Source organism: Leptonychotes weddellii, chromosome X, assembly GCF_054177405.1.
Source record: "Leptonychotes weddellii isolate Sample4059 chromosome X, ASM5417740v2, whole genome shotgun sequence".
Classification (NCBI taxonomy): domain Eukaryota; kingdom Metazoa; phylum Chordata; class Mammalia; order Carnivora; family Phocidae; genus Leptonychotes; species Leptonychotes weddellii.
The window spans coordinates 319,326-347,302 of NC_138385.1; the positions used below are offsets into that span (position 1 = coordinate 319,326).

Below are 27,977 nucleotides of genomic sequence, written 5' to 3' on the forward strand. Positions count from 1 at the left end.
CTTGGGGTAAGCAGATCAGGCAGCCAGTGTGGGCACTGTGCTGTTTATTGAAGTTGGTTTATGCTGTGGGACAGGGGAGGGAAGTGGCACCAGCCAGCTCCTTTGTCCCCGGAGAGAGGAATTCGTGCTTGCTGCTCTCAGGGAAGCACTCCTAGAAAAGTGAATAGTTTCCCCTCATGTGTTCTAGGCACTTTTCAGATCGGTGTTTTTACAGTGTCTCTGGGTTGCTTGCCTGCCTGGAGCAGCACAGTGCCCTTTGAGCTCTATACCAGCCAAGCCTGCTGACTTTTAAAACTCTAATCTTTAGGGACCTGGTGTGGTGGGGATCTGAGCTGGTCTTTTGGGGGGATGGTCTCACCACACTGGGACTGATGCAGGTTTGACCCAGAAGGGCAGTCATGGCAGAGGCACAGGGGCATGGAATTTGGAGCAAAGCAGGTTAAACAGCCAGTGTCTGGGTTAGCCACCTTCAGCAGGTGTCTCTGGACCTATGCTGAGGGCTGGGGGAGGGAAATGGTGCCTATGGGCTCTTTTGTCCCCAGAGAAGCAAAGCCACCTCTCCCAGATGTACGCCAAGAAGAGTGAACAGTCTCTCTCTGTGTGCCTTAGGCAATCCTCAGATTGCACTGTCTGCCCTGGGGTTGTTTGCCTTCCTTCTCTCCAGGAGTAGTGCCCTCAGGTCTCTAGCCCAGCCAAGACTGTGGACCTCTAAAACCAGTCTTTGAGCCCAGCTGGTTGCAAAAACTCATGAAAATTGGCCCCTCTTGTTTTCCCAGCCTATGGCTTTGGGGAACTGTTCTCCTTGTGCTTATCCCCGTGCACTCCACTCTCTCTTGCTTTTCTCTGCAACCAGGGCTCTCTCCCCTCCACAGCACTCGCCATCTGTTTCTCCCCCAAACCATGTCTCTTTACTTCCAACCTTCCTCGATGTGGCCTCTTCTCTCCCTCTACTTGTGCAGTTTGTTCTATCAGTCCTCAGGTCAATTTCTTGGGTATTCAGAATTAACACCCAGTTAATTAGCTGTGTTTGAGGGATGAGGCAAGCTTAGGGTCCTCCTACTACACCACCATCTTAGGTCCCCCACTGAATCCCAGTTCTACTTCTTACTAGCAGAGTAATGCTGGGCAAGCCACTTACTTATTATATGTGTCTCAAGTGGCTCATCAGCAGAACAGGGGATAAAATATACACCCATCAGGATTTCTATAATGACCAAAAGAAAATAATGGGCATGAATATGTTGGTTAAATGCTATATAGTGTAAGGCAATATTATTAACAACTAGTGTCTGAATCAAGCCTTAGGAATCATAATAGGTCAAAACTGGATGATCTTTAGATACCATCTTATTCAATCCTCTTATTGATCAGATGGGAAAATTGAGGCCAGGGGGTGCAGGTGGAGGGTACAGGTATGTATGTAATGGAGTTGTCTATGTTCACACAATTGCTTGAGGGTAGAACTTAGACTACTGCCTGGTTCTGTTTACTCAAAGTCAGTGCTATTTCTAGTGTATAATGATACCTGTTACTTTGAGGACCACTAGCCTCAAAAAATATACCAATGACTTTGAAGTCATCATCATATTTAACATGTAAGTGTCTTTAGAGATTAGAAATCTGGGCCTCAAATAAAGCACTACAAATGGGAATCCCCTTATTCAGGACACAAAATATTCTGGATCAAAAACAGTGTGACCACCCAGTTAAATTATTTTACTGGTGTTGACGCTCTGCAAATTAATTACCGTAGATATTAGAAACTAATAAATTACCTGATCAAGCTGATCCTTTCTGCCAACTTCTCTGTGTGTTCTTGAGTGGGAGGGACATTTTCTACGAATGCAATTCCATACAGCAGAAAGTTTTGCAGAAAGTTCTTCAATCCCTCATTGGTTTCTAAGAAGCTTGGGAAATCTACAGATGGAACTTGGGCTCGCTGATAGATTTCAGCATTCCATAAGATTCTAGGTTGGATGACCTTTTGTTTCTGCCCTTCATAGCTGTTTCTCACCAGCCAATCCAAATCATATTTAGTCACATGACCATCTGGCCCTTTAAAGGGAAAAATAAAAGGTATTAAAATAATAGTTATAATTACTGCCAATAATTTACTGGTTAAGAATGTTATTTTTAGCAACCAATTACCCAGTGCTATATTGTTTATGAAATGAAATTAAAATGAGTGCCTAGGATATTCCTGAAACAGAAATATTTGCAGGTTCAGTAGTATGAACTAATAAATGAATGAATGAACAAATAAATCTCACCAACTAGAAGGGACTAAATGAATTGGGGCAGTTTGACCTAAATGACATCAATATAACATGATAAAGTGATTTCATAAATGACTGCCCACAGTGCCAAAAAAAAAAAACAAAAGGCAAAAAAAAAATCCTCCCTCCAAAATGCTTTAGGAAATCTTCAGGATAAGCAAAGGATATAGCAAGGGGTGTGAAAAGCTTTGCTGGCATCTTATCTCTTCTTTCACTTCTTTTTATTTCTCTGTCTGTGTTTTGGCTTCCTACTCCTTGACAATAAAAGTACCATAAGGAATTTGTAAAGCATAAAAAAGTGTGAGGAAATTTTTTAATTATTTTTTTATTATGTTCAGTTAGCCACTGTATAGTATATCATTAGTTTTTGATGTAGTGTTCAATGATTCATTAGTTGCATATAACACCCAGTGCTCCTCACAACACGTCCCCTCCTTAGTAAGATTTATTTATTTACTTTAGAAAGAGAAAAAAAAGAGTGCACAAGTGGGGGGAGGGGCCAAGCATGGAGCCTGACATGGGGCTTGATCTCACCACCATGAGATCATGACCTGAGTCAAAATCAAGAGTCCAATGCTTAACCAAATGAGCCACCTAGGCACCCCAGTATGAGGAAATTTTTAAAAATCACTTATATTTACCATTCTACCAGACAGATGAAACCCTTATTAATAGCTTGGCATCATTCCTTCCACTTTTTTCCATGCATTCTTTTACTTTATATTATATATATATATATATATTTGTACCCTGCCTTTGTCACTTAATATTTTAAGAGTCATTATATCATTAAAATCTTCACTTATGATCGTTTGTTTTGTTTCTTAAATTCACAGGCTCTTAACTATAGAGAACACACTGATGGTTATCAGAAGGGAGGTGAGTGGGGGATGGGTGAAAGAAGGGATGCGTATTAAGGAGGGCACTTGTGATGAGCACCAGGTGTTGTATGCAAGTGTTAAATCACTAAATTCTATATCAGAATCTAATATTACACTATGTTAACCAACTGGAATTTAAATTAAAACTTAAAAAAATTAAATCTTCATAAAAATTAATTCTTATAATTTGCAGAATATGGACTACCAAGATTTATCTAACCAGTCTGTTCTGGGGCATGTAGTCTTATTTTTTTTTAATTTCCTTATTATTTAATAGTGATCATCCTTGTCCATATTTCTTTTCTTTTTTTCAAAGATTTATTTATTTATTTTAGAGAGAGAGAGCATGCAAGTGGGGGGAGGGACAGAGGGAGAGAGAGAATCTCGAGCAGATTCTGTGGTCAGCACAGAGCCCCATGTAGGGCTTGATCTCACAATCCTGAGATCACAACATGAGCTGAAATCAAGAGTCGGATGCTTAATGGACTGAGCTACCCAGGTGCCCCTCTTTTCTTTTTTTTTTTCTTTAAGATTTATTTTTTAGGAGAGAGAGCCCAGCAGGGAGGGGCAGAGGGAGAGGGAGAAAGCATCCAAAGCAGACTCTGCACTTAGTGTGAAGCCAGGTGTGGGGCTCGATCTCACAACCCTGATATCATGATCTGAGCCAAAACCAAAAGCCAGATGCTCAACCGACCGAGCCACCCAGGTGCCCCACTTGTCTATATTTCTGGTAATTTTCTTAAAATAGAAACCCAGAAGATGGGATTGTTAAATCCAAAGATAAAAACTTTTAAGAGTCTTGATGCATTTAACTAAATTACTTTTTTAGAAAGTCTACCAATTTTCATTCTCTCCAACAATATATGTGTGCCGATCAAAACTGAGTATTCTTATTTTTTAAATATATTTTTTCCAATTTGGTAAGTAAAACTTCTCTTACTGTAATAATTTTAATTTATTCACTTACTAATAAGCTAATAACATTTGTTAGACATTTATATTTGTTAGACATGTTTTTCATTTTTATTATTTTGTTTCAAGTTTTTATTTAAATTCCAGTTAGTTAACATATGCAGTATTAGGTTCAGGTGGAGGATTTAGTGATTCATCACTCATATATCACACCCAGTGCTCATCACAAGTGCCCTCCTTAATCCCCGTCACCCATTTAATCCATCTCCCCACCACTTCCACTCCAGCAATCCTCAGTTTGTACTCTATAGTTAAGAGTCTGTTTTATAGTTTGTCTCTCTCTCTGTTTTCCCCCTTCCCCTATGTTCATATGTTTTGTTTCTTAAATTCCACATATGAGTGAAATCATATAATTATCTTTCTCTGACAGACTTATTTCACTTAGCATGATATACTTTAGCTCTATCCATGTTGTTGCAAAGGGCAAGATTTCATTCTTTTTGATGGCTGAGTAATATTCCATTGTGTATATATACCACATCTTCTTTATCCATTCATCTATCCATGGACATTTGGCTCTTTCCATAGTTTGGCTATTATTGATAATGCTGCTATAAACATTGGGGTGCACGTGCCCCTTCAGATCACTATGGTTGTATTTTTTGGGTAAATACCTAGTAGTGCAATTGCTGGGCCGTAGGATACTTCTATTTTTAACTTTTTGAGGAACCTCCATACTGTTTTCCAGAGTGGCTGCACCAGTTTGCATTTCCACCAACAGTGTAGGAGGGTTCCCCTTTCTCCGCATCCTTGTCAACATCTGTTGTTTTCTGTGTTGTTGATTTTAGCCATTCTGACAGGTGTGAGGTGATATCTCACTGTAGTTTTGATTTGTATTTCCCTAATAATCAGTGATGTTGAGCATTTTTCACGTGTCTATTAGCCATTGTATAGACATATGTTTTTTAAATGCAAGGATTACCAAACTATGGCCCATGGGCCAAATCTGCCTGGCAGTTGTCTTTGTGACACCTACTTTAGAACACATGATACCCACTTGGTTACTTATTGTCTATGTCTGCTTTCACCCTACTACTGAAGAACTGAATAGTTGAACAGTTGTGACAGGGACTGTACAGCCAGCAAAACCTAAAAATCTTTACTACCTGGCCCTCTACAGAATATTTGCTGACTCAGGCTTTAATGATCTGCCTGTTCACTACTTTTTCACATTTTTTCTACTGAAATACTAGTGCTTTTTTATAACAAACTGGCAATAACACCTTATATATTAATGGCTTTTAGTCTTTGTCATGCATTTTTCAAATATTTTGCCAAGTCAGTTATTTTTTAATAAACTTTTCTATGGCATGTGTTTTTTTACTGTAGAGAAATCAGTAGTCAAATGTATTGATTGTAAATATTTTTTCCTCCAATGCTTTTTTAACTTTTATTTTGAAATAATTATACATTCACAAGAAATTGCAAAGAAATGCATTTATTCCATAAATAAACCCAGTAGTTGCAGGATACAAAATTAATATACAGAAATCTGTTGTGTATCTATACACTAATAATGAAGTAGCAGAAAGAAAAATGAAGAAAACAATGCATTTATAACTGAACCAAAAAGAATGAAATACCTAGGAATAAATTTAACCAAGGAGATTAAAGACCTAGACCCTGAAAATTATAAGACATTCATGAAAGAAACTGAAGACAACACAAAAAAATGGAAAGAAATCCAATACTCATGGATTAGAAGAACTAATATTGTTAAAATGTTCATACTACCCAAACCAATCTACAGATTCAATGCAATCTCTATCAAAATACCAACAGCATTTTTCACAGATCTAGAGCAAATAATCCTAAAATTTGTATGAAACCACAAAAGACCCTGAATAGCCACCACAATCCTGAGAAAGAAGAGCAAAGCTGGAGGTATCACCATCCCAGATTTCAAGATATACTACAGTGTTGTAGTAACAAAAATGATGTGGTACCGGCACAAAAACAGATACTAGATCAATGGAACAGAATAGAGAACCCAGAAATGGACCCTTGACTCTATGGTCAACTAATCTTTGATAAAGCAGGAAAGACTATCCAATGGGAAAAAGTCTATTCAACAAATGGTGTTGGGAAAACCGGACAGATATATGCAAAAGAATGAAACTGGGCTACTTTCTTATACCCTACACAAATAAACTCAGAATGGATGAAAGACCTAAATGTGAGACCTGAAACCATAAAAATCCTAGAAGAGAACAGAGGCAGTAACTTCTTTGACATCAGCCGTAGCAACTTCTTTCTAGATATGTCTCCTGAGGCAAGGGAAACAAAAGCAAAAATAAACTATTGGGAGTACATCAAAATAAAAAGCTTCTGCACAACAAAGGAAACCATCAATAAAACAAAAAGGCAACCCAGTGAATAGGAGAAGATATCTGCAAATGATATATATAATAAAGGGTTAATATCCAAAATATATTAATAACTTGCACAACTCAACATGGAAAAAAACCAAATAATCTGATTAAAAATGGGCGGAGAACCCAAATAAACATTTTTCCCCAAAGAAGACATCCAGATGGCCAACAGACATATGAAAAGATGCTCAACATCAGTCATTATCAGGGAAATGCAAATCAAAACCACAATGAGGTATCACCTTACATGTGAGAATAGCTAGTATCAGAAAGACAAGAAATAACAAGTTGCTGAGGATGTGGAGAAAAGGGATCACTTATGTACTGTGGGTGGGAATGTTAATTTGTGCAGCCACTGTGGAAAACAGTATGAAGGTTCCTCAAAAAATAAAAATAGAAATACCATATGATCCAATAATTCCACTATTGGGTATTTACCCAAAGAAAACACTAATTTGAAAAGATATATGCACCCCTATGTGTGCTGCAGCTTTACAATAGCCAAGATATGGAAGCAACCCAAGTGACCATAGATAGATGAATGGATAAAGAAGATGTGGTATGTACACACAATGGAATATTACTCAGCCATAAAAAAGAATGAGATCTTGCCATGTGCTACAACATGGATGGGCCTAGAAGGTATCTGTTAAGTGAAATAAATCAGACAGAAAAACAAATACCACATGATTTCACTTATATGTGGAATCTAAAAAACAAAACAAATGAACAAACAAAAAACCAGAATTTTAAATAAGAGAGCAAACTGGTGGCTTCTGGGGGGGGGCAGAAGAGGGACATAATAGGCGAAGAGGATTAAGAGGTACAAGTTTCCAGTTATAAAATTAAGTCACAGAGATGAAAGGTATCATATAGGGAATATATAGTCAGTAATATTGTAATAACATTGTATGGTCATACACGGTGACTACACTTATCATTGTGAGCACTGAGTAATGTACAGAATTGTCAAATCAATGTTATACACCTGAAACTAATAAAATACTGTATGTTAATTATACCTCAATAAAAAAAGAACAGAATCCCCTATTTTGGAATGGGGCAAACCAGTTTTTGCAAAATAATTGTTCTTTAGAATAGCACCCCAACCAAGACCAAGTCTCTTGTGTACTCACAAGTGAAAAAGAGTGTGGTCTCATCCAGACGAATGGTCTTTGGCTTGATGCATAAATCCACACTGGCGGTATCCAGGCTGCGCTGGTGAGTCTTAGAGTTGTAGCAAGATGCTGAGCGGCAGTGGTCTCGAAGCCAGACATAATCAAAGCGCATCACGGTGTTAGCATATTGCAGTTCTAGGGAAAAGCATTCTTTTATATTATTTATTATATTATTTTACATGATTTATTTTATAAAAATAAATATTTATTTAGGAAAATTTAAAAACTATCAGTAGTCAGAAAACTTCCTTCAAAAAGTCTTCTACCAAGAAATAAGCAAGAGCACTAAGGGGAACACTAGCCCCCTACCAAATACAAAACATACTGTAGAACTTTACAATTAAAACAATATGATGCTGGGATAGGAATAGCAGATAAAACCACAAAAGAATATAAAATGTCCAAAAATATACCTAAATGTGTATAGAAATTTGGTATCTAATAAACTGACAGCTATAATCACTGGGGAAAATAAGAATTTTAAAATAAATGGTGTTGGGACAACTAGATAGCCATTTGGAAAAAAGATAAAATTGGGTCAATACTTCATATTGCCACCAGGTCTCCAAGAAAAACTCAAAACAGATCAGAGTTCTAAATTTGGAAAATGAAGCCACTGAAATATTTTATTTTTTAAAATATGTTGATGATTCTATTTTTTTATTTTTTTAAAAATTTTTTATTATGTTCAGTTAGCCACCATGTAGTACATTCTTAGTTTTTGATGTAGTGTTCAATAATTCATTAGTTGCATATAACACCAAGTGCTCATCACAACACATACCCTCCTTAATACCCATCACGGGGCTAACCCATCCCCCCCAACCCCTTCCCCTCTGAAACCCTCAGTTTGCCAGAGTCCACAGTCTCTCATGGTTTGTCTCCCCCTTTGATTTCCCCCCCCTTCAGTTTTCCCTCCCTTCCCCTATGGTGCTCCATGCTATTCCTTATGTTCCACATATGAGTGAAACCAGTATTTTATTTTATTTATTTTAATTTTTTAAAATTTTTAAAATTTTATTATGTTATGTTAGTCACCATACGATACATCATTAATTTTTGATGTCGTGATCCACGATCCACTGTTTTCATATTAACACCCAGTGCTCCATGCAGTATGTGCCCTCCTTAATATTTTAAAAGGAAACACAGGTAGATAGAGGATATAAAGGAGGTACTTGTACTGTTCTTGCAACTTCTATTAGTTTGAAGTTATACCAAAATAAAAAGTTAACAAAAAAATCAAAGACTTTCCTATATACCAGGTTATTCATTTGGAAAAAGTAAATAAAAATGAGATCAAATTTATAAGAGGAACAAAAGCTATAATGTGTCTGGGAATAAACAAAAATGTGGAAGACTACTATGGAGAAATCTATAAAACTAATCTTGAAGGGCGTGAAGGAAATGTGAATGGAGAAATGTGCTCAAACATGGGCAGATTCAATAATGAAAAGATACAAATTCTCCCACAAATTAATACATGAAATTCCATGTACTTTCAATCCAAATTCCCATGGAAATTTTCATGTACTGGACAGGCTAATTCTAAAATTCCTATTCATAATTAATAAACTTATAATTTTGAAAAAAAGAGGAAGAAAGGCATGGGGGGAACTGTGTTACCAAACATAAAAAAAAAAAAACATTTTTTTTTTAAGATTTTATTTATTTATTTGAGAGAGAGAGAATGAGAGAGAGCACATGAGAGGGGGGAGGGTCAGAGGGAGAAGCAGACTCCCTGCCGAGCAGGGAGCCCGATGCGGGACTCAATCCAGGGACTCCAGGATCATGACCTGAGCCGAAGGCAGTCGCTTAACCAACTGAGCCACCCAGGCACCCCCCCAAAAAAACCATATTATATATAAAGCTACAGCCATTTAAAAAGTAAGATGAACAGATCAAGGGAACAGAATGGAGTTCCAAAACAGCCCCAAGTATACATGGAAATATGTGTATGTTAAAGGTGGCATTTTATAACAGTAAAGACAGATTACTCAATTACTAGTTTTGGAAAAATGAATATTTGGAAAATTTGACTCTGGATTCGTATCATCCAAAACAGTAAATTACTGATAGATTAAAATATAAAAAATAAAAACAGACACTTAGATCAATGAGATCAATGGAACAGAATAGAAAACCCAGAAATGGACCCACATCTGTATGGTTAATTACTCTTCAACAAAGCCAGAAAGAATATCCAATGAAAAAACACAGTCTCTTCAACAAATGGTGTTGGGAAAACTGGACAAAAACATGCAGAAGAATAAAACTGGACCACTTTCCTACACCATACACAAAAATAAACTCAAAATGGATGAAAGACCTAAATGTGAGACCTGAAACCATAAAAATCCTAGAAGAAAGCACAGGCAGTAAACTCTCTGACATCGGCCATAGCAACTTTTTCCCAGATACGTCTCCTGAGGCAAGAGAAATAAAAGCAAAAATAAATTATTGGGACTAATCAAAATAAAAAAGTTTCTGCACAGTGAAGGGAACAATTAACAAAACTAAGAGGCAACCTACAGAATGGGAGGAGAGATTTGCAAATGATAACAGCCTATAAAGGGTTAATATCCCAAATATATAAAGATCTTATATAACTCAACACCCAAAAAACAAATAATCCAGTTAAGAAATGGACAGGAGGGGCGCCTGGGTGGCTCAGTTGGTTAAGCAACTGCCTTCGGCTCAGGTCATGATCCTGGAGTCCTGGGATCGAGTCCCGCATCGGGCTCCCTGCTCGACAGGGAGTCTGCTTCTCCCTCTGACCCTCCCCCCTCTCATGTGCTCTCTCTCTCTCATTCTCTCTCTCAAATAAATAAATCTTTAAAAAAAAAAAAAAGAAATGGACAGGAGACATACTCAGACATTTCTCCAACGAAGACATACAGATGGCTAACAAACACATGAAAAGATGTTCAACATCACAGCATCAGGGAAATACAAATCAAAACAATGAGATATCACCTCACACCTGTCAGAATAGCTAAAATTAACAACACAGAAAACATCAGATGTTGGTGAGGATGTGGAAAAAGGGGAACCTCTTGCACTGTTGATGGGAATGCAAACTGGTGCAGCCACTCTGGAAAACAGTATGGAGTGTCCTCAAAATTTACAAATAGAACTACCCTATGATCCAGCAATTGCACTACTAGGTATTTACCCCAAGAATACAAAAAGACTAACTTGAAGGAATACATGCACTCCAATGTTTACAGCAACATTATTTACAATAGCCAAATTATGGAAAGTGCCCAAATGTCCATGCACTGATGAATGGTTTAAGAAAATATGGTGTACATATATAAAATGGAACATTACTCAGCTATCAAAAAAAATGAAATCTTGCCATTTGCAACCATGTGGATGGAGCTAGACTATATCATGCTAAGCGAAGGAAGTCAGTCACAGAAAGACAAATACCACATGATTTCACTCATATGTGGAATTTAAGAAACAAAACAGATGAACATAAGGGAAAGGGAAAAAAGAGACTCTCAACAATAGAAAACAAACAGGGTTGATGGAGGGAGTTGGGTAGGGGATGGGATAGATTGGTAATGGGTATTAAGGAGGGCTCTTGTGATGAGCACTGGGTGTTCTATGTAAGTGATGAATCATTAAATTCTACTCTTGAAACTAACATTAGACTATATGTTAACTAAAATTTAAATAAAAACTTGAAATGTTAAAATAAATAAAATATAAAACTATTACACATTGGGGCACCTGGGTGGCTCAGTCAGTTAAGCATCTGCCTTAGGCTTAGGTCATGATCTCAGGGTCCTGGGATTGAGCCCTGTGTCAGGCTCCCTGCTCAGTGGGGAGTCTGCTTCTCCCTCTGCCCGTCCCCCACTCATATTTTCTCTCTCTCAAATAAATAAAATCTTAAAAAAACCCTATTACACACACATTGACAACACTGACGCAGGAATGGACATTTTAATATGATACAAAAGGCACAAAAGATAAATTTGTTTATATGAAAATAAAAACCTGTTTTGCAAACAATATAAAAAACCAAAGTTAAGTGACAAGTTCTTGAGCTACCTAGGATCCATGGAATAATATGTAAAGTTGTGTTTGTGTGTGTGTGATTAGCCCTACATTTTTCCATGGAGAGGATCCATAGCTTTCAACAGAATTCCTATGGGATTCATAATCTAAAAATATTGAGAACCCTGCCCTTGGAGTAACAGAAGTGATTAACTTCATTCAGATTGGTCATTACACTGAACTAATCCAGGATTTGACAAACAGCCTGTGGGTCAAATAGAGCCCATGGCATGTTTTTGTATAGCTTGCAAGATAAGAATGATTTTTACATTTTAAAAATGTTATAAAACAAAAACAAAAGAAGACCATGAAACAAATTCTGCATGACCCATAAAGCCTAAAATATTTACTATCTGGTCCTGAAGGAGTCATATGTAACTCTTCTTTCCATGACTGAGTTCATTCTTGCCTTTGCACTTGCCATTCCCTCCTTGAAATTATAAGCTCCCCTAATTAAATCACAATTTTTTCTTTCAAAGTCTAGCTAAAAATTCATTTATTCAAGGAAGCTTCCTTGAACCCTATATTTTCTTTGAAATTAAGTATCTGGTAGGTAACAACTTAATTTGCATTTGCATATGGCATAAGGTATTCTTGTTTCTTGTATTTATTTACTATTTTATGCTTCTTGGATACCACATCTTACATCTTGGTTCTCTAGAAGTTCTCAGCTATACATAAACAAATGTTTATTAACTAGGCCAAAATGCAAAATACAGAAAAGAAACTTGGGATTCATCTTGACTCATCTTATAATCTATGTTTAATCAATCACCAAGGTTTGCTGGTTTCACTTCCTAAATCTTTCTAAAATCTATATGACCTCTCCATTTCCACTCCTTTCTCCTGCCACATTCAGGCAATCTCCATCTTTAACAGTGGTCTCTATAAAGAGACTTTTTTCTATTAATATGATGATTTTATTTTTTTAAACTTTTATTTAAATTCTAGTTAGTGGGATGCCTGGGTGGCTCAGTTGGTTAAGCATCTGCCTTCGACTCAGGTCATGATCCCAGGGTCTGGGATTGAGACCTGTGTTGGGTTCCCTGCTCGGCGGGAAGCCTGCTTCTCCCTCTCCTATTCCCCTTGCTTGTGTTCCCTCTCTCGCTGTCTCTCTCTCTGTCAAATAAATAAATAAATAAATAATCTTTAAAAAAAATTCTAGTTAGCTAACATATAGTGCAATATTGGTTTCAGGACTAGAATTTAGTGATTCATCACTTACATAGAACACCCAGTGTTCATCACAACAAGAGCCCTCCCTAATACCCATCACTCATCTAGCCCATCCCCCCCCACTCACCTCCCTCCATCGGCCCTCAGTTTGTTTTCTATCGTTAAGAGTCTCTCATGCGCTGCTCCCCTCTTTTTTTTCCCTTTCCCTATGTTCATCTGTTTTATTTCTTAAATTCCACATATGAGTGAAGTCATATGGTCTTTGTCTTTCTCTGACAGACTTCCTTCACTTAGCTCCATCCACGTGGTTGCAAATGACAAGATTTCACTCTTTATGATGGCTGAGTAATATTCCAGTGTGTGTGTGTGTGTGTGTGTGTGTGTGTGTGTGCGCGTGCACCACCTCTTCTTTATCCATTTATCAATTGATGGCTGTTTGGGCTCTTTCCATAATTTGGCTATTGTTGATATTGCCACTATAAACACCAGGGTACATGTGCCCCTTTAAATCAGTATTTTTATATCCTTTGGGTAAATACCTAATAGTGCAATTGCTGCGTCATAGGGTAGTTCTGTTTTTAACTTTTTGAGGAACCTCCATACTGTTTTCCAGAGTGCCTGCACCAGCTTGCATTCCCACCAACAGTGCAAGAGGGTTCCCCTTTCTCTGCATCCTCACCAATATCTGTTGTTTCCTGAGTTGTTAATTTCAGCCATTCTGACTGGTGTGAGGTGGTATCTCATTGCTTTTGATTTGCATTTCCCTAATGATGAGTGATGCTGAGCATCTTTTCATGTGTCTGTTGGTCATCTGGATGTCTTCTTTGGAAAAATGTCTATTCATGTCTTCTTTATCTAATTTCCTAATGTAGAAGTACAGGTTATTGATTTTAGACCTTTATTCTTTTCTAATAAATGCATTTATTGCTACATATTTCCCTCCAACCACTGCTTTAGCTGCTTACCATAAATTTTGATAAGCTGTATATTCATTTTCATTTAGTTAAAAATATTTTTAACTTTGAGACTTTATACCTATACATTTTTTGGAAGTGTATAGCTTAATTTCCAAATATTGGAGACTTTTCTATCTTTCTGTTATTGATTTCTAGTTGATTCCATTGTGATCAGAGTACATACTCTATGTTTTAGATTCTTTTAAGTTTGTTGAGCTTTTTTTTTTAATGGCCCAGAATGTGGTCTATCTTGGTGGATGTTTCATTTACATTTCAGAACAATGTGTACTTCACTTCTGCTGGATGGACTGTTCTATACATGTCAAGTAAGTCAAGTTGGTTGATAGTGCTGTTCAGGTTATTTATATCCTTACTGATTTTCTGCCTGTTTAATCTATCAATAACTGAGAGGGAGGTTTTAAAGTCTCCAAGGACAATTGTGGATTTTTTATTTCTACTTTTATCTCTATCAGTTTTTGCTTTATGTAATTTGATGGTCTGTTCTTAGGTGCTATATTTTTAGGATTGTCACATGTTCCCTTAAAGAACTGACCCCTTTATCACTTTGTCATGTGCCTCTTTATCCCTAATAATCTTCCTTGTTCTGAAGACTGCTTTGTCTGAAATACACCTATTACTGGTTTGATTATTATTTGCATGGTGTTTCTTTCTCCACCCCTTGATACTGTCCCACAGTTTCTGAATACTGTATGTGTTTTTGTTTTCTCTCTCTCTATCTCTCTCTCTTGCATTTCAGTTTGGGTAATTCCTATTGACCTATCCTTTACATTTACTGATTCTATCCTTGAATGTGTCAAGTCTACTGATAAGCCCATTAAAGTCATTCTACAAATCTGTTACCATGATTATGATTTAAAAAAATTCTTTCTTATAATTTCATCACTCTCCTGACATTACCCATCTGGTCTTTCATTTTGTCTACCTTCTCCATTAGAGTCCTTAACATATTAATCATAGCTATTTTAATTTCCTGACCAGTATTTTCCACACCTGTGTCACATGAGTCTAGTTCTGATGTGCTTTGTCTCTTCAAATTGTTATTTGTTGCTTTTTAACATGCTTTGTAATTTTGTTATTGTTGAAAGGCACACATGTTGTATAAAGCAGTAGACACTGAGGTTAACAGGACTTTAGGGTGAGTATTTATACCAATCTGGCCAAGAGATGGGTTATGTCTGATGTGTGTTGTCTCTATGGGTACCAAAGGCATTAAATTCCTCTAGTGACCTTGTTTTTGTCTGCCCTGTTGGCCTTCCTTGGCCCTTCTCTTTGTGCTGCACTTCAGAAACAGTCTGTCTCTTGCAGCTCTCCCAGCTGTAATGCACTGTTATTTTAACTGGAGGCTTATTAGCTGGTTATAATGTATGGGGGAGAAGGGCATTATCTAATATTTGGATTAAGTTTCAGTCTTTGGAGTGAACAATGGGCCTATGTCTTTGAAGTGTAGCCTTCACAATTGTTTTTGTCCCTTTCCAGGGTTATGGGTTGAACTGTACTCCCCAAAAAGATGTTGAAGTCCTAATCTCTAGTACCTGTGAATGAGACTTTATTTGAAAATAAGGTCTTTGAAGATAATCAAGATAAAATGAAGTCATACTGAACTAGAGTGGGCCCTAAATCCAACAACTGGTATCCTTATAAGGAAAGATATGTTTGAAGACACAGAGGAGACACAGGGAAGAAGCCATGTCATGACAGGCAGAGAGTGGATGATGTTGCCACAAGTCAAGGAACACCAAGGATTGTCAGCAACCACCAGAATCTAGAAGAGGCAAGAAAGAGCCTTTGGAGGGAGCATATCCCTGCCAATGCCTTTATTTCAGACTTCTAGCTTCCAGAACTGTGAAAAAATAAATTTCTGTTGTTTTAAGCCAACTAGTTTATGGTAATTGGTTATAGCAGTGTTAGGAAACTAATACACAGGGGTAAAGCTCTTCTCTCCCTCTGCTACCTAATACTTCACCTGGCTGTTATCATTCCCAGTCTATGCCTTTGAAACCCACTTCTCTATATACTGAGGCTTTCTTTTATTTCTTTTTTTCCCCTTATATGAGATAGGGAGATGGAGTGGGACTGGAGTAGAGCAATGTTCCCTTCCCCTTGCTGGGATGAAATTATACTGTTGCCTTAATATTATTTTTGTCTTTCTTGCAACCTATAGGATAATCTTGGAAATAAACAGCTAGAGGTCCTCAAAACTCCACAGAAAGTATTTTCAGTCCACATAAGAAGTAACTGATACTGCACAACAATGTAAATATACTTACCACCTGAACTGTACACTTAAGAAATGGGTAAGATGGGGCACCTGGGTGGCTCAGTTGGTTAAGTGGCCGACTCTTAATTTCAGCTCAGGTCATGAACTCAGAGTCCTGGGATACAGCCCTGCCTCAGGCTCTGTGCTCACCAGGGAGTCTGCTTGAGGATTCTCTCTCTCCCTCTCCCTCTACCCCTCCCCTCACTCTCTCTCAAATAAATAAATCTTTTAAAAATGGGTAAGATGTTAAATTTCATTTATGTGGGAATATATATAATGGAATATTACTCAGTCATGAAAAAGAATGAAATCTTGCCATTTGCAATGACGTGGATGGAGCTAGAGAGTATTATGCTAAGCGAAATAAGTCGAAGACAAATACCTTATGATTTCAGTCATATGTGGATTTTAAGAAAGAAAACAAATGAGCAAATGGGAAAAAAAGAAACAGAGAAGCAAACCAAGAAACAGACTCTTAACTATAGAGAAGACACTGATGGTTACCAGAGGGGAGGTAGCTGGGGGGATGGGTGAAATAGGGGATGGGGATTAAATAGGACACTTGAGATGAGCACCGGGTGTTGTATGAAGTGTTGAATCACTATATTGTACAGCAGAATCTAATACTACACTATACGTTAACTAACTGGAATGAAAATAAAAACTTAAAAAAGTAAAGTATCTGTCTCCACATATCTTACCAAAATGATCTTCATGTTGCTGCCAAGCGCAATTCAGAGACTCGGAGGCTGTATGGTGCCAATGGATGGCTAATGGAAATAAGCTTTTGAAGTTGAGCTGTTGGAAGGCCCAACATGTGACTCCTCTCCTCAGCAGGTTCTGGAGCCTGCTTTGTAGGTGGGACAACCCGTGGCACCACATCCTAGAATATTTGACAATAAGAAGAGAGAGTTAGTAACTGTATTAAAGAACTTTTATGAGGTTGTAGGAATAATACTACAGATGTAACTATATGAAAGAATAGATTTAATTATCTCAACTACAGAGGATTAAACAAAGGAAAAATTCTGAAAAACTGAGCATAAGTGGTCCATAACCATTACTTCCATTTTCTCACCAGCTACTCTTACTTTATGCCTCGTAATCTTCCTTCTATCATACTATTTAACTGAAGTGGTTCTTTAAAAATTCATTAATTTTAACTTTCCAACCACATATAAGAATTGCTTTTCAGATCTCATCCTTCTGGGCCTCTCCACTTGTGATACTATTAATCACCCTCACATGACTTCCTGAAACTTTTTTTTTCACTGATTATGTGTGATTGTGAACAAGTTACTTAAACTCTCAGTGACTCTGGTTTCCCATTTTGTAACATGAGGATAATAATAATACTTATTTCATGGGTTTAGTATGAAGAGTAAAGTACTTAGAACTGTGTCTGTCCCATAGTAAGCCCTATATATGTCAGCTGCTATTATTCTCATTATTATAATATTTAATGTTAGGGATAACATATATCTGTTGGTAAAAGTACCTTGATAAACCTGCTTACAGTTGGTGACTCCCTCAGTGTTATGGTTTCAGGAAGATTAATTCAAAAACTTCATTTGCATAATACCTTTAAAAGAATTAATTTGTCCTGTGGGAAAAGAGGGAGAAAGCCATGCACCTGCAGAAAAGCTGTACAATGCTTGATGTGAACCTTCTCAATAACTCCTTAAGGTCACTAAACCCATAAAATGCTTATTTTCAGTGCATATGTGCATGTGTGTGTGTGGTGTAAGCTGATGAAGGGACTGAATTTCATGCTGATGTGGGATGACATCAATCATATACACAAAGGCCATAGCTAGAGATCTAAGAGAATATGCTGATGACTTGGGGAGGGTTCCAAAGTAACAGGCTAGGAAATCAAGAGCTAAAGTCAAATTTATTGAGATTTTATGGGTGCAGGCAAGGAGCAGAGCATAGAGAGGGCTCTGCTGATATCTGGGTTACATTTATGTTTTCTATTGTCTCATTTCCAAACCTCCTACCTACAGGTATCATCTAAGACAGAGGCTGGCAAATTATGGCCCATGCCTATTTTTATATAGCCCACAAGCTAAGAATGGATTTTACATTTTTAAAGGGTTGTAAACAAAACCAAAAAGAAAATGAAGCCAAGACCATATGTGGCCTGCAAAGTCTACTATATTTGCTATTTGGTCCTTCAAAGTATAATTTTTCCAACCCCTGGTCTAATGCTCAATTTTTAATCAAATACTCTTCTCCCTTTACATTGGATTACTCCCCCCCAAAAAACACTCTTAAGCAAGCATATTTATTCATTTCTTCATTATTTCACCAAATACTCCTGAGCATGTGTATAACAGGTACTTTCTTAAGTACTGGGAAAATAAACATAAATAAGTCTGCAATCCCAGCCACCATTCAAGAAGCTCACAGTCTAGTGGAGAAGAAAGACAAAGGGTGATAGCTACTACTACTTATGATATTTGTAAACACAGAGTACAGTGAAAAAGTGCAAAGGAGAAAGCAGTTAACTATGCCTGGTAAAACTGGGAGGACTCCACATGATCTACGTTATTTGTAGAAGTGTTTCATCGTTTTGTATTTACTTACAAAATAAAATTTGCTCATGTGTAAAAAGAAAAAAAGGAAAGAAAAATCAAAACAACACAGAAATACATAAAATAAAAAGTGAAAGCCTCCTTTCCTCAATATTTGTCATTCCCATTCCTTCAAGAAACCTCATCAACAATAAACCGTTTGGAGGACCAACTTCCAGATCACACACAGTTGAAATCTCCAACCTTCTATACACACATACAAAAATGCATTTTTGCATTTGATAGTTTTCAGATCACTTGGGTAAATATTTAATAGTGTTACTAATGGGTCACATGCTAAATCTATATTTAACATTATAAGAAACTCTGAAACTATCATCCAAAGTAGTTGGACTATTCTGCATTCCACCAGCAATGAATCAGAACTCCTATTCTCTGCATCTTTGCTATAACTTGGTATTGTCAGTTTTTAAAATTTAGCCATTCTAATAGTTGTGCATGATATCTCATTATTTTAATTTGCATTTCTCTAATTATATATGATGTTGTACATCTTTTCATAGTCTTAATTGCCATCTGTATATCTTCTTTAGCTAAGTATCTGTTCAGATCTTTTGCCCACTAAACATTTTTTTAATTAAGATTTTATTTCTTTAGAGAAGTCTTATTCACAGCAAAATTGAGGGAAAGATAGAGATTTCTCATATAACCCCTTTCCCCACACATGCATAGGCTGCATGCTTATTAACATCCCCCATCAGAGTGCTACATTTGTTACAGCTGATGAACCTATATTTACACATCTTTATCACCCAAAGTCTACAGTTTACATTAGGGTTCCCTCTTGGTATTCTACATTCTATGGGTTTGGACAAATGTATAATGACACATATCCATCATTATAGGATTATACAGCATATTTTCACTTTTTGACTGCCATAAAAATCCTCCCTGCGATTAATTTTGATATGCAATATTTCCATTCTTCAGTTAGTTTAAAATATTTTCTAATTTACATTGTGATTTTTAAAATTTGACCTACAGGTTATTTAAAAGTCTACTACATATTTTAGGGCGATTTTCTAGTTTTCTCAGTATTATTTTCTAACTTCATTTCACTGTGGCCAAACAAAAACAAACAAAAAACCAGTATAACTGTAAGTGTTCAAGGTTTTTGAGACTTGCTTTATGGCTCAGGATATCATCTATTTTTCTGTGTGCATAAAAAGGATGTTACAAAATACATCTCTGTCTAGTAAAGATTCCTACACTTTGAGTATTTCTCTACTAACTGACTTTAGAGCCTGAGATTCCATATTAGTTCAATCTTTGAAGTTAGGCAACACAGGGATCCTGTTACCATGTGATCTGGCTACTGGTACTTTTATATAGTTTATCAGAATGATTCAAATCCTCAGTAGAGTTAACATTTAATGAGGAAATCAAGATACATCTGAAGTAGGGCTTGTTGAGGGCGGCTTCAGATAAAACTAGTACTCAGCGGGATCCCAGGTTGTGGGAGAGCAGGACCTCAGCGGGTAAGAGACAATAAGAACAGAAACACGCATGAATGGCAACAGCTCTATGCGAGTGGCAAAAGCCAATTATTCCCACCATTGGTCTGCGCTGAAAACAGTACATGCTGAAAACAGCAATGATGGTGGACAAGACAGGCCTGCTGAGGTCAGTTCTCCCATCCCCTGCAGCCCTCTAGTTAATGGCTCACTAGGATCCATACTAATAGTCACGTACACAGTTCCCTTGCTGCCCTTCACGTGATTGTTTTCTTGAGTTGTTTTTCCCTCCTTGCTTCCGCATACTTTACATTCTATGTACCATACGATAATAAAACCGAGAGTCCACCGGACTCGGGGCTTCACCCCGGCGCCTGCACTTCTTGCTAGTGCTAGGCGGTGCAGCCCCTTCGGGCTTCTCTTTGTTCCAAATTATTGGACTCAGTAATCATTTCGTCTCTTGACAAGTGCGCTACGCGGCACCAGGTGGTGGTGGAAAGACCCCTGAAAAGGGGAGCCCTGAAAAGGGGGTAGCTGTACTGCCTTTTTCCTAGAAAAAAAAGTCAACTTTGTCATTAATATATCTACTTCTGTTGTCTTTTGGATAGTGTTTGCATTGTATATTTCTTCTACCCTTTTACTTTCCATCTTCCTATATTTTTACATTTAACTTGTTTTTTATAAATAGCACAGTTATATTTTGTTTTTTAAAGTTTAATAATCTTTGCCATTTCATTAATGAGTTCAGTTCATTTATATTTAACATAATTATTATTTTTAAAGATTTTATTTATTTGAGAGAGGGAGAGAGAGAGAGCGCACAAGCCGGGGGGGGGGGGGAGGAGGGGGGGAAAGAGGCAGAGGGAGAAGCAGACTCCTTGCTGAGCAAGGACGTGGGGCTCGATCCCAGGACCCTGAGATCATGACCTGAGCTGAAGGCAGACGCTTCACTGAGCCACCCAGGCACCCCCTTAACATAATTATTGATATATTTAACTCTATCAATGTTTGCTTTCTATTTGTCTTGCCTGTTCTCTCTTGCTTTGTTTTGCACTGATGAGGTAATTTGTATTATTCCAATTCCTCCTTTGTTTACTTGTTTGTTAATTATACACTCTTTTACTGGTTTTTAAAAAGGAGTTATTCTAGGGCTTACAACATATATCTTTGATTCATTAAATTATAATGCAAATTAGAAAATTATTACTAACTCCATTTCTACTCCTTCCACAACTACTGTTATATATTTTAATTAACACACACATATCCCACATGACATGACATTACTATTTTTGTCTTATATAATCAATGGACATTCAGATCTACCCACATATTTAACCTCGCCATTATACTGCATTCCATCGTATAGCTCCAAGCTTTTATTTGGGATCATTTTGCTCCTGCTTGAAGATCATTAGGATTTCCTCTGGAGTTTAGTGGCACATTCCCTAAGTTTTGGACCATCTAAAAACACCTCTTTTACTTTCATTTTTGAAAGCTATTTTCACTGGATACAGAAATTTAGATTGAAAGTTACCTCCTCCAGCATTTTTGAAGATATCATTCCAATATCTTCATGTTGTTTTTGTTGGGAAGTCAATGTCAATCTAATTGCTGCTCCTTGTAAGGTAATACATATTTTTTCTCCAACTGCTTTTATGTTTTCTTCTTTTTATTTTTTAGCAGTTTTTACAAATTACAGCTAGATTAGGTTTTCTTTGTATTCTTCTTCTTTGTTACAGCACTTTTTGAATACATGATTTGATGCTTGTGATAGGCATAATTCTAAAATGAATTCTGGTGACCCTTGCCAAATTATAATCCCTTCCCCTACAGTATGAATATGAGGGGATTTCACTTGAGTGATTAGGCAGTGTATATGGCACAGAGGACTTTAAGAAAGACCCTTAGCTGGGCTGACCTACACCAGCAATCCCTTAAAAGGGTCAGGGCTCTTTCTAGTGAAAGAGATTTGAAGCCAGAGAGGGATTTGCTGTCAAGGAGATTCTCCATTGGCTTTGAAAGTGGAGGGGACTACAGGGCAAGTAATGCATGCAGTCTCAAGGAGATGAGAGTGACGAACAGATGGCGTGCAAGAAGGAAACAGCAACCTCAGTCCCACAGTCATGTGGAACTGAACTCAGCCAACAATCTGAATGAAGCTGGCTGTGTGCATTCTTAGCCAGAGCCTCCAGAAAGGAATGCAGCCTGGCCAATACCCTCATTTCAGCCTTTAATACACTGACCAAAGAACCCAGTCATGCCATACCTGGTATTCTGATCTATAGAACTGTGGGCTAGTAAGTGGGTATGGGTTTAATCTACTAAGTTTCCGGAAAATTGGTATGCAGCAATAGCAAAATAATACAATGCTTTTATTGCTTTTAGAGAACTCTTACTCATCATCTCTTCAAATATTGCTTCTGAATATTCATTCTCTCTCTCCTCTCCTCCTAGGACTCCTATTACAAGTATATGAGACCTTTACATGTACTAGGTGCCAGGCAGTTTTACAAGTGCTGGAAATATATCAGTAAACAAAACAAATATTCCTGTCCTCATGAAGCACCTTTTAACGGTATCCTGATATCTACTATACCTAAACTGGCTCTTCCCACAGTGTTCTTCACAGTCAGTTCTAGTACCATCCAGTCAGTTCTATAACTGGTTCAATCTGAAATCTATACTTTGAACTTGATACCTCCTCTTTAAAATTTCTACCCTACAGGCAATTATCAAATCGTAACTTTTACTCCCTACATCATTCCCAAACCTGACAAAGCATTACAGCTTTACTTGCCACATTCTCAGTCAAAGCCCACCATTATTTCTCACTCAAAGACTACAATAGCCTTCTAGTTCATCTATCCATATACACACTTGCCCTCCCTTCAAACCATTTTGCACACTATAGGAAGAATGAACTAAAATAGATTTGTTGGTATGTCATTCCCTTTGAATGGATCCCTAAGGCCTTCAGGGTAAAGTCCAACTTCTTTATCATGTTACACAATGCCTTCTATTACCTGGTCCTGAGCTACCTCTCAGCCTCACTTCCTCCTTGTACTTTATTGCTTATTGTCTTCCAGACTCACTATACTCTTTCCTGATTCTAAAAAACTCATGTTCATACCCTTTGTTCCCCTCAAACTAGAAGTCCTTCTTACTCTGCCTTTTATTCATATTTCAAGAATCAGTAGAAGTATCATTTCATCTAAAAATTATTCCCTAAACTCCCAGAATGAACTAGAAGCCTTCTTTTGTTCTCTCATAATATTCTGTTTATGTCTCTATCTTCGTTCATACCTTTTGATGAAATTATTTTTTTTTTTAAAGATTTTATTTATTTGACAGAGAGAGACACAGCGAGAGAGGGAACACAAGCAGGGGGAGTGGCAGAGGGAGAAGCAGGCTTCCCGCAGAGCAGGGAGCCTGATGTGGGGCTCGATCCCAGGACCCTGGGATCATGACCTGAGCCGAAGGCAGCCACTTAACTGACTGAGCCACCCAGGTGCCCCGAAATTATATGTTTTTAAGTCTTTCTTCCTAGTAATACCTGGATGCTCCTTAATAGGAAGACATATGCCTCATTAATTTTTGCATTCTAACATTTAGCATGGTTCCTAGTACTTTGTAAAACTCCATAAATATTTGTGGGAATTCAAATGAAATTTGAATTACTTTTCTTCCAACTTCATATTTTCTTTAAATCTGGTAGGATGTCTGCTGTAAATCTTCACTTAAGTAAGTAATAAAAATACTGAGGTCAAGCCAAGGGTAGGTTTTGTAGAAGGCCAACAAAAACTCTTCCTTTGCCTATGGTCTGCTAATCAGTCCTTGAGTATGGTAATTTAATTAATTAATACATAAGTGTATTAACTATTTAACCCATCAACATAGGTTTGTAATTCTTGTTCAAAGGTTTCATAAAAGATTTGTTAAAGTCTTGCTGAAATTTCACTCATTCATTTATGTACATTATGTCTGCCACATTTCCATAAATTATCTCTCAAAATATTTTTAAAAATAAAAATTACATCTGTGTGGAATGTCTTTGTTGATAACTGTAATTTTCTAAATACACACTTACTTGAAATCTGTTCTAGAATCTAACCAGGAGATATTTAGTTTACAGATTAGTAGACTGAAAATTCTCCCTTAGAAGAATAGTGTAATGATACTATCTGAGTTCTCTTTCTGAGAACATAGTCAGAATATTGTTCTTGTTGTCTTTGCAAATATGTATTTCTATAAGCCTGAGGTAATTTTGGGCCTTATGCTTCTAAATACTAATCCTTTAGGCACATGCCACCTGTTATATTCATCCTTCTTTTCCATCTTTTATATATTATTCTTTTAAAATAGGAACTATGAGCTCATTGTAAAACTTCCTATGTAGTCCCATGGTTTCCCTCATTTCTCCTTTAATAGAATAATTTGCTGTTTCATAGTCAAAATTATGTTTTTGAGAGCTTCCCAACCTTTAGAGTCTAAAATCATCTTAATGTAAATTAAGGTCCAACAAGTATCAATCACAATAACAGAAACTTTTGGAGAACAGCCATAGCTAGAAATTCTAGTCAGAGTAGGCAATTACATAATAGGTCAATTTGAATCTTTTCATGATTATTACTAAGGAAGAAGCATTACCTCCTGAAGGCTTAAAGCCAAGAATCCATTTAGCTCCCGTCAATTTTTCCTTCCAAATGTGTCTCAGATTTGTCCTTCTTTTTCCATTCCTATAGATGCCTTCATCACCTCATACCTGGACTACTGCCATAGACTAGATGGTTTCCTTGCCTCTGGTCCATCCATATTCCAATCCATTTTCCACACTATTGCCAGATTAATCTTCTTAAAACACTTTCATCATATCACTCTCCTGCCTGAGACCTAGCTCGAATGTCACCTTCTTTGTAAAATCTTCCCAACTGCCCTAGGAAGAGTTAATAGCTGCCTAGTCAATGTTTCCATCGTTCTTTGTGCATACCCTTATTAGTGCATTTACAACATGTATAATAATCACCTGTTTAATTATTTTTTTCCTTCCTATTTGCTGAGAGCTCCTTGAGGGCAGGCAAAAGAACCGGGTCATCTCTTTACAATGGCACTCAAGGCTTTACAAAATTGGCTCCGTCTTGCCCCATGACCTCAGGATCTTTACATGTGTTGTTTCCTCTGCCTACCATGTTCTCCCTCTTATTCTTTCTACTCGTTCTTCAGGCCTAAGATTAAAAATCAAATCATTGAAGAAAACTTCCCTGAGACTCTTAACTAACTAATTAATAACTCATTTAAAAAATATTTCTTGGGTGCCAACTTTGTGCCAGGCAGTATTTTAGGCACTTGGGATATATAAGTGAACAAAAGAGACAAAAATTCCTGCTTTCATGGAGTGTATCTTCTAGTGGGAGTAGGCAGATGATTAAAGATAAAAATAATACATAAGTAAATTACATAATACATTATAAGATGATAGGAGCTATAAAAAAAATCCAGCAGGAAAAAGGGGTATGGTGGAGGTAGTAGGAGTTTTAAATATGGTGGTAAGGGTAAACCTCATTGAGAAAGATGACTTTTGAACAAAGAGGGAGTAAGTCATGAAGATACCTGGCATAAAGTAGGCCAGTGCAAAGGTTCTAAGCTGGGATTATATCAGATAAACTTTCATCCTCCTTTTAAAGATCCTTTCTATTGATGTCCTTCATGAGCCATAATGAAATTTGCTAGTATCCTCTTTTTGCCTCTCCCTCTTTCTGACCCAGCCTCTAATTTAAACCTCTATTTTCTTTTTTAAAAGATTTTATTTGAGAGAGAGAGCGAGTGAGCACATGAGCAGGGGGGAGGGGCATAGGGAGAGGGAGAAGCTGACTCCCCACTGAGCAGGGAGCCCAATGTGGGGCTTGATCCCAGGACCCTGGGATCATGATCTGAGCTGAAGACAGACACTTAACCGACTGAGCCACCCAGGCATCCTAAACCTGTATTTTCTTACTCCTAGTTAATATCTATGAAGCTATCTTCCTTCTACACCCATTTTTGTTGCTTGTGTAATATCTATATTTCAGAGTGTAAAATATTTGCCTCTATTCTGTTATTTCATCACCATCATTTATTCTTCGCTTTACAGGTAAACATAGTTACAGATCACCATCAAATGTATGCCAAATGTCTCCTATGATTTCTTGGTTATCTGAAGCTTTTTTATTTCTATTAAATCCCTTAGTTAAGCAGCCTGGGAATAATATTTCCTGCGTCTTACATATTCACTATAGCTTGAATTTATGCATCTTCCTATTGTTTAACCATCTCATTTATATCAAGTAGTTTTCTAACATCACACCTTTTGCAGATTTCTCTAAGCAGGTTTCTTCTGGAGTTCTTTCTCTGGAAGAACTCTAAGACTGCATTAAATATATATCAATATTTATTATAATAAGTATTTATTACATGTTAATAAATATTATGTTTATTCTTTTTATATATAAAATTTACATATGTTTACATATATGTATAAAACCTATTATATAAACATATATATAGTTACTATACATATATAATGTGTATTCAGGAATCTGGTGTTCATGGGTGAGCAGACCCTTGGTGGAAGATGTGCCACACTGGCCTGCTGCAGTGACCAGTTCTGTACAGAGTCTTTCAGAACTGGAGATTCTTTGAGGAACTGGTGAGGCCACCAAAGTTTTCTCTGGGCTGCATTTCTTCCACTTTTCCAATTCCATTTTTGGTCTTTGTTACAGGCATTTGAACCCACATCCTAATTAAGGCTCACCCATAGCCTAGGCCAAGACAGAAAAATTTGATGCATCACTCTTCTGTTGGTGGATTTTGCTAAACGATACTTTCACAGATGTGCACACCTTTGGGGTTCTTCATCCCAATTCTATGACTTGCAAGGACCCAAGGCCTTCTGCAAGCATTAACAGTCAAGCCCAGGCTCCCGAAAGCATTAAAACCCAAGCCAAGGCAGAAGACCTGACTAGACATTTTTCCAAAGACATACAGATAGTCAACAGACACATGAAAAGATGCTCAATATCACTAGGGAAATGCAAATTGAAGCCACAATGAGATATCACCTTACACCTGTCAGATGGCTAAAATTCAAAAGACAGAAATAATAAATGTTGGGGAGGATGTGGAGTAAAAGGAACCACCCTTGTGCACAGCTGCTGTGAAAAGCAGTATGGATGTTCTCAAAGAACTAAAAATAGAACCATATGATCCAATAATTCCACTATTGGGTATTTACCCAAAGAAAACTAAAACACTAATTTGAAAAGATATATGCACCCCTATGTTTATAGCAGCACTATTTACAATAGTCAAACTATGGAAGCAACCTAAGTATCCACAGACAGACGAATGGATAAGGAAGATACGGGGGGTGGGGAATGGGCAAAAAGGAGTGAAGGGGAGTGGGAGATACAGGCTTCCAGTAATGTAATGAGTATGTCATGGGAATGAAAGGCACAGCACAGGGAATATAGTCAACGATACTGTAACAGCACTGTATGCTGACCCATGGTAGCTACGTTTATGCTAAGCACAGCATAATGTAAAGAGTTGTTGAATCACTATGTGGTATACCCAAAACTAATGTTACTAATGTAACATTGTGTGCCAACTATACTGAAATATTTTTTTTTTTAAAAAGCCACTCAAGCCCAGGGCTTTTATTTCTGGTTAGGTTGAAGAAAGTTACAAAAGATGGTTTTACAGCCCTAAAAGTGAGAATCAGCTAGATAAGC

The 27,977-nt window shown here is 37.2% G+C and overlaps 1 protein-coding gene across 3 annotated transcripts in view; it reads right to left on the bottom strand.

Annotated features, from left to right (window-relative positions):
• Nucleotides 1-17,112, bottom strand: part of TMLHE (trimethyllysine hydroxylase, epsilon) — a 51,639-nt gene extending 34,527 nt beyond the window's left edge. The window contains exons 1-3 of one of the 3 annotated variants that reach the window (XM_031031866.2): nucleotides 16,859-17,112; nucleotides 7,638-7,814; nucleotides 1,776-2,055 (exon numbers count right to left, since the gene is read on the bottom strand). In XM_031031866.2, the coding sequence (XP_030887726.2) occupies nucleotides 1,776-2,055; nucleotides 7,638-7,814; nucleotides 16,859-17,039 (638 nt within the window). In that variant the 5' untranslated portion in view covers nucleotides 17,040-17,112. The remainder of the gene's footprint in view (nucleotides 1-1,775; nucleotides 2,056-7,637; nucleotides 7,815-16,858) is intronic. The other 2 variants (XM_081807984.1, XM_006736908.3) reach the window with 2 other exon arrangements.
• Nucleotides 17,113-27,977: the final 10,865 nt, after the last annotated feature.